A 7,954-nucleotide genomic window follows, 5' to 3' on the forward strand; every position below is an offset into this window, starting at 1 on the left:
ATGGAAGGTGAAGATAGGAGTACGCGCAGAAGTGCGCGGTCAACGAGAGGTGTAGCACCTCCCCGTTTGGGTTTTGAAGAAGAGCGCTCGATGCGCAGTAGTAGGAGATCAGGAGGAGGACAGTCCCGATCTTCATACGAGACTCAGCGTCGAGTTCTGGAAGCAGAAAAGAGGCTCCTGGAGAAGGAGCTTGAGCTCGTGAGGTTAGCTCAAGACGAAGCGTCGTCACGTGGCCAAGGGGCCAAAGGATCGTCCTCTCCCAAGATGGCCTCCGAAGTCTTCGCAGAGGAGCTCATAGAAGGCCATGAAGCTGATGCAGCCGTTGACGCTGGCCAAGGAGATGAGGCTAGTATGGGTGAAGTAGAAGTTGCGCACCTGCCAGAACATGCAGTGGCTGTTTCTCACGATCCAGAGCCGCACGCAGTGCCGAGTCCCAGTGTAGCCGGAACTGTCAGTGCCCACACAAGCAGGAGTTTGCCTGTGGCGGTGAGGACTGAGTCTGAGGTCGCACGTGCGTCGACGAATACGGAGCAGGCCAATCTGTCAGGGTTGCGAGTGCAACAAGAGTTTGTGCTGAAAGAGAAGCGCTATCAGCGGGAACTGAGCGAAGCTCAATCAATAGCGGACGCCGAGCAGCGACGTGTAGCGAAATTGAACAAGGATCTTGCGAGCGCTCGTGCAGACCTGTCATCGCTGCAGGCGGAAAATAGGCGAGTCACGCAGGAAAAAGAGGTGTGCGAAGCTGAGCGGGATGTATTGGAAAGGGAACTGCGCGAGCTGCAGCCGCATCTCGAGCGCCTGGAAAGAGAACACCAGGAGGGGCGCATGTGTTTGGAAGATCTCCGCGATCAGAATGACCGCTTGCTGACGCGAGCCGAGCAGGTTTCAGCAGAGCAACACGCGCAGCGAGCTGAACTGCTCGACAAGCTCGAACGCCTTCGCGCGGAGAACGCCAGCCTGCAACAGCGGGCGGATCGAGGCGGAGGCCGAGGGTCGGATGAGCAGCGAACACAGCGAGCGGAGTTGCTAGTTCAGCTGGACCAGCTTCGCGGAGAAAATGATCGCCTGCGGAGGCGTGCGGACCACGACCAGTACACCGCACAGTGTTCTAGTGAGCAGCAACAGGAGCTACGCAGTCGGATTCAGAGCGATCAAGAGCCGGAGGAGATAGTGAAGACGCACCAAGCAGCTGGTTCCACGGTCAAAGGCCTTCAGCAGGATGGACGTGGGCAAGCAGATGAGGGTCTGCAAAGCCAGCTATCAAGGCTCACCGCGCGACAAGCCAAGATCAACACCGACTTGCCAGCGTTCTCGGGTGCAGCAGAAGAGTGGCCAGCATTCCACCACATGTTTCAGTCTACGACCAAGCAATGTGGCTTCACGGAGGCTGAAAACATTCAGAGATTGCGGGTCTGCCTAAAAGGTCCTGCAAAAGAGGCAGTAAGAATGCTCCTCATCGTGCCAGAGAACCTGCCGAAAGTTCTCTCAACGCTGGAAAGGAGGTTCGGGCGGCCAGAACTAGTAGTCACGGAGCTCGTATCGAAGGCGAAATCAGCTAAGCCGGTACGCAGTGACGATGTAGAGACCTTGGTGTCGTACAGCACCTCGGTTAAGAATGTAGTGTTATGTATGAAGCTGCTTGGTAGCTGTGGACATATGTCCAACCCTACCCTCCGACAGGAGCTAGTGAATAAGCTGCCAGTTGCACTGAAGATGCAGTGGGGCGAATACTTGGCGGAGAAAAGGATCCAGATGGATTCCCTCGACCTGGAGGTCTTCGCAGACTGGCTAGAAAATCGAGCAGAGGCTGCGCTGAATGTGGCCGGGCCGTTTGCCAAAGCGGCCCCTCGAGCAAGTAATGCAACAGCTATGCACACCACAGGTGGTCCAGCCAGCACAACTAAGCCAGTGTTGCAGTGCGCCAAGTGTGGTAAAGCGCACTCCCTCACCAGCTGTGATGTCTTCCGCCAACTGTCAGTGAAGCAGCGGTGGGACTTCGTGCTTGGAACATCGCTATGTGTGTGCTGCTTCAAGACAGGCCACTGGAAGTCCGAATGCAGAGGCAGTGGTTGCAACAAGTGCCGAGGCAGACACCACCCTGACCTCCACCAAGAGCGCGCACCTCCGGCCAACCAAGGCTCAACGAGCAGGAGCACAAAGCCACGAGAGAATGTGGTTCCGCAACACAGCACGAATACGTCGGTGGCAACCACGCAGAAGACCGCTTTTATGGTAGTCCCTGTCGTGTTATGCCATCAGGACAAGACGGTGCGGGCCACAGCCATGATGGACAGCGGTTCTTCAACAACATACCTGAAAGACAGTGTGGCAAACGACCTCGGGCTGCAGGGAACACCAACGGCATTTACGGCGTCGGTTCTGGGGGGAAAGACAGTCTCAGGAAAGCACCGTCGCGTAAAAGTGACAATGGCGTCGGAAGACGGCTCATATGAAACCCAGCTGGAAGCATGGACGCAGCCAATAGTTACAGCACCGATGGAGATGATCGAGTGGAACTCGAGGAGACACATGCACAAGCACCTCCAAGAGGTTACCTTCCCGCAGGTGACTGGGGACCAAGTCGACCTGCTGATAGGACTCAACGTGCCAGAAGCGCACAGAGTACTGGAAGAGCTGGCAGGACAGCCGGGCGAGCCAGTTGCTCGAAAACTTCCCCTCGGATGGGTATGTTTCGGTCCCGTCAAGTCGCAAGCGGCAGAGTTCACAGAGACGTCCCTGCATGCGAATGTCAGCGACAGGAGCAACGCAGTTCTCGACGACCTCGTCGCAAAGTTCTGGGAGGTAGAGAGCGTTGGTTTGGTTCCTAAGGCTACGAAAACGGTCGCGGAGGAGGAAGCACAACGTATGGTTGAAGGAAGCATGAAATTGATGGATGGCAGAGTGTCGACGGCCATACCGTGGGTCAGCACCGATAAGAAGCCAGATCTCCCACCGAATCGTGAAATGGCTGAACAGCGACTGAGAAACCTGGAGAGGACTCTGAGGAAACGACCGGAAGTCTACCAGCAGTATTCCGACGTCATCAAGTCCCATATAGCCAAGGGCTACATCCATCCGTGCCAGGAGACAGACCAACAGTGGTTGCTTCCTCATCTGGCGGTGGTACGAGCAGATAAAACTACGACGAAAGTACGAGTGGTATTCGATGCCGCTGCCCGATGCCAGGGCAAGTCACTCAACGACGAGATGCACTCTGGACCGAAGTTGCAGAGAGATCTGGTACACGTGCTGATGAAGTTTTGCCTAGAGCCTATAGCGCTAGTCGGCGATATTGCAGAGATGTTTCTGCAGGTGGAAATCGCTCCAGAAGATCGCAAGTATTTGCGCTTCCTGTGGCGCGACACACCGGATGAGCCAGCCGCCATGTATGAGTTCTCTCGGTTGGTATTTGGGCTGAAGGCATCGCCATACCTGGCATGTCGGGCTCTGAAGGCAACGTCAGCAGAGCACGGCGCATCCTTCAGCAAGTTGGCTCGGGAAGCAGTTGATGAAGCGTTTTACGTTGATGACCTGCTCGACTCACTACCGACTGTGGAGTCCGCCATCAACACTCGACAGGAAGTCCAGAGTCTGCTCGGAAAGGCGTCTTTCCACGTCCGCAAATGGAGGAGCAACAGTCAAGCCGTGCTAGAGTCTATACCGGACGAGGACTTGGCCAAAGAGGCACTGCTATGCATCAGCAACGACAGTCAGCAAATACCAGCGGTGGTGAAGACTCTCGGTGTGGTGTGGGACGCCAAGACAGACACCTTCAGCTATACGCACCGTGCTCCTGAAGAACAACAGTGGACCAAGCGTCAAGTGCTGTCGAAGATGGCGAGCATCTTCGACCCTAGAGGCCACATTGTGCCCTTTACCATGCGGGCGCGGCTGATGTTTCAGGAGCTTTGTGCAGCTGGGATCGGGTGGGACGACCAGATTCCGGCCGAGCTGAACGAGAAGTGGTACAGGTGGTTTGCCGAGCTGGAGCACCTCAGCAAGATCAAGATACAGAGATGTCTCAAGGAAACGGATCGCCCAGCCCATGAGGCATCACTGTCGGTACATGTGTTCACCGACGCTTCGGCCCATGCAACAGCGGCAGTGGGTTATGTCCGAGCGGAGTACCCCGATGGACATGTGCGCATCAGCATTGCGCTTGCTAGAGCCAGAGCCACACCACTGAAGAAAGTCACGATTCCGAAGCTGGAGCTCCGCGGTGCAGTGCTGGGTGTGCAAGTAAGTGCCGCCATCAGTGAGGCCCTCCACATCCCCATGTCCGAACACAACTTCTGGACTGATTCGATGAACGTCGTACACTGGGTGAGGAGTCCGGCTAAGAACTTTACTTCAGACGTCGCTAATCGAATAGCGGCAATACAGGAGTCGACAAAGCCGACGCAGTGGAGGCACGTGCCTGGAAAGATCAACCCAGCAGACTTGCCAACTCGGGGGGTGAAGGCCGAGGATCTACCCGGTAACGAGTGCTGGTGGCAAGGGCCTGCATTTCTCCGCAACACCAAGGAGTCCTGGCCGCAGACTGAGTTGACCAACAAACCGCAGCTTCCGGGCCAGGTGAAGAAGACGATCGAGCTGGCATTCACAGCGGTAGAGCCGGACAAGGGTCGTCTGGATGTTGAGAGGTACTCGCGTTGGACACGTCTGATTCGCGTCACATCATGGTGCTGGCGTTTTGTGAGCAACGCTAAGCTGACAGCAGATGCAAGAGTCATGAGGGGGCATTCTCAGGATGCTAGTTCGGCTCCCACGGAGGTCGTCTGTGCTAACGCCCCAGGAGCGAAGGCTAACCCTAGTGCCCGCAGACATAAGATCGTCAAGGTGCCAGAGTTGATCGCAGCTGAGATCGAGCATGCTGAGCGGTTCTGGATCGCTCAGGGACAACAAGAGGCATACCCAGAGTCTTGCAGGATATTGATGGCCGGAAGAGAGCTACCTCCATCTGACCCACTCTACAAGTTAAGCCCCGGTGTAGATACATCAGCAAAACCACCGGTCCTGGTACTTTGTGGACGACTGAAGTATGCGGAACACCTACCGGCCAGTATGCGGAGACCTATGGTTCTGCCTAGCAAACATCCTGTCACGCAGCTTATTGTTCGCCACCAGGATGAGAAGTGCGGACATGTCGCCGGGTCGCATCAGCTACTTTCTATCCTGAGAGAGCGATTCTGGATTGTCCACGGACTGTCAGTCGTGAAGGCTATGAAGAGAGCGTGTCTGAAGTGCCAGAGAATAGTGGCAAAACCAGCGCAACAACTCATGGGACCACTGCCGAGTTACCGAACACTTGGAACCAAGCAGCCATTCTCGCAGTGCGGAGTCGATTACGCCGGACCGTTCTATACCAGTCAAGGACGAGGGAGAGCGCAGCAGAAACGTTACCTCTGTGTGTTCACGTGTCTTGAAACTCGGGCCTGCCATCTCGAAATGTCATTCGGGCTGGACACAGAGTCCTTCTTGATGTCGTTTTCCCGGTTCACCAAGCGCAGAGGAGTTCCATCGTTGATGCTGTCCGATAACGGCACCAACTTTGTCGCCGCTGAACGGGAGCTGCGTGAAGCGGTGGAGGCACTCGACCGGGCGAGGATTTGTCGCGATGGAGTCCATCGGGGTATTCAGTGGCGGTTCAATCCCCCGAGAGCGCCGCACCATGGAGGCGTCTTTGAGAGTATGGTCAAGTGCGCCAAGAAAGCACTTGTCTTAGTCTTGTCTCGGGCCAATCTACGGGACGAGGAACTGATGACGGCAATTGTGGAGGCTGAGAGCTTGTTGAATAGCCGGCCATTAACAGCCATTTCAGACGACCCCAGTGACATGACTCCACTGACTCCTAATCACTTCATTGTTGGACGCTTGGATCTTCCCTTAGCTCTGGAGGAGGCCGCCTGCCGAGAGAAGAATGTTCACCCTCGTAGACGCTGGATGGCTCTTCAATTGCAAGTGGACCATGTGTGGAGGCGTTGGCAGAAAGAGCTTGTCGTGACCTACAACATGCGGAAGAAGTGGCTCCAACAGAAGCCGAATCTGAAGGCAGACGATCTGGTGCTGGTTATGGAAGATGGCATATCTCGTGGTCATTGGCCGCTTGGAAGAGTGGTGGGAGTACATCCGGGTCAGGATGGCCTGGTGAGAGTTGTGGACGTACGGCTGAGCAACAAGAAGGTGAAGCGACGTGCCATTCAGCGATTAGTGCCATTGACTGCAGACGGCGAATGAGAAAGAGACATATTCATTATTGACTCGGTCGGAATACTCTAGTACTGTGGTGCGATTGGTCACTTTCATATGTTTAGTCTTTGCATATTTAGCTACACGTATGTTTCTAGAGCCCATCGTTCATCTTTTGTTCTTTTAGGCTCTGAGGGGGTTGCCTTTTTGGTTTCTTGTTTTGTTTCACCCTCGGAACTCCTCGTGTGAGAGGGGGAGAATGTTGCAGTTAGACTGGTGCAGCATGCTGGCTGTTAGAGTACAATCATTCATGCGTGATATGGATAGGCGGATGTGTTAGAGCTATGATCCATGTGTGCTTCTATTCATGCATTCCCAGCAAGAAGGCCATGTGTCAGGTCTATTCAGTACTCTGGTGTCTAGACGTCTGCATTCTATTGTTGTATCACATTACATGGTCGAGTGTTGCCATAGGGTCTCCATGTATGTGCGTGCACTGTTATCAGCTATTGCTATCTTTTGTTAGGCCAGAGTTGGTTTTAGCCTAGTTGTGGAGATGTTCAGGCTTTAGTTCTTGGAGAGTTGTGACTGTTTTCAGATCATGAGTCAGTGTAAACATTGTGTCCTGGAGATCTTTGTGTGTGGATAATCCCGGTTCCGGGGAGAAACGGAATACCCAGAGATATTGTATATATCACATGCTTTACTGGTCAAAATGTTTGATTGGGGTTTCCAGTTTTTGGAATGGGCTTTTGTTTTTTTCCGTCCTCCCGCGTACCTTTTCGCGAAAAAAAGGACGTTAAACAATGAATTAACAAAGGGTGGCCTAAAGGGTGAGAACTTAAAAACGACTGAAGACGGCACCAAGATCATGACAGCATGCGTGTGTGAACTTTTTAGTGGGGTCCGGGATCAGTAGCAAGGAGGGGAGGAGGAGAAGAGAGAGAGAGAGAGAGAGAGAGAGAGAGAGAGGCCGGAGAGAGAGAGAGAGAGAGAGAGAGAGAGAGAGAGAGAGAGAGAGAGAGAGAGAGAGAGAGAGAGAGAGAGAGAGAGAGAGAGAGAGAGAGAGAGAGAGAGAGAGAGAGAGAGAGAGAGAGAGAGAGAGAGAGAGAGAGAGAGAGAGAGAGAGAGAGAGAGAGAGAGAGAGAGAGAGAGAGAGAGAGAGAGAGAGAGAGAGAGAGGGAGGGAGAGAGAGAGAGAGAGAGAGAGAGCCAAAGGAGGGAAAGAGAGACAGTGTGTGTCTCTGGAGTCTGGTGTGAACTGGAGAGCCATATTTATTTCCGTTGTCGGATTCTGACAAATAGCCATTGCGGATTGCCCCGTGTTACAGTAAGGGTACCATGTACATGTATACATGGACTGGGGTTCCGTAGTTCGTATCAAACGGCCACATTCATTACCCATTTCTTCTGCAACTCTCCCGGCGGTGACAAAGCGACACTGCTTCCGTGCCAGGCCTGGCTAGCAACGTTTAAACATCAGGGCCGGCCAGTACCTGCAGCCAGTCCACGTCATAGCCAGTCCCTGCAGCCAATCCACATCAGGACCAGCACCTTCCGGTCCCAATATCACGACTTGTCAGTGGTAAAGGAAAGACTCAAATTCAAAAGAGTAAAAAAAACCCATGTGAAAATGGGTTGGCCATCTTTTGTAGCTTTCCACTACGTGGTTCGCGGCTGTAGTTTTTATGGTGGGAGATCTGCGCCAAGCCAATGCTGGATTGTTCAATAGTAGACGCTCTGCAGAGCCTGGGAGCCATTGCCCA

General features: G+C 53.9%; 1 protein-coding gene across 1 annotated transcript; it reads left to right on the forward strand.

Annotated features, from left to right (window-relative positions):
- Nucleotides 1-6,237, forward strand: LOC135807968 (uncharacterized). Its single transcript, XM_065321266.1, has one exon. It carries the CDS (start codon nucleotides 1-3, stop codon nucleotides 6,235-6,237), a length of 6,237 nt encoding a protein of 2,078 aa, XP_065177338.1.
- Nucleotides 6,238-7,954: the final 1,717 nt, after the last annotated feature.

Source organism: Sycon ciliatum, chromosome 1 (assembly GCF_964019385.1).
Source record: "Sycon ciliatum chromosome 1, ocSycCili1.1, whole genome shotgun sequence".
In the NCBI taxonomy this organism is placed as follows: Eukaryota; Metazoa; Porifera; class Calcarea; order Leucosolenida; family Sycettidae; genus Sycon; species Sycon ciliatum.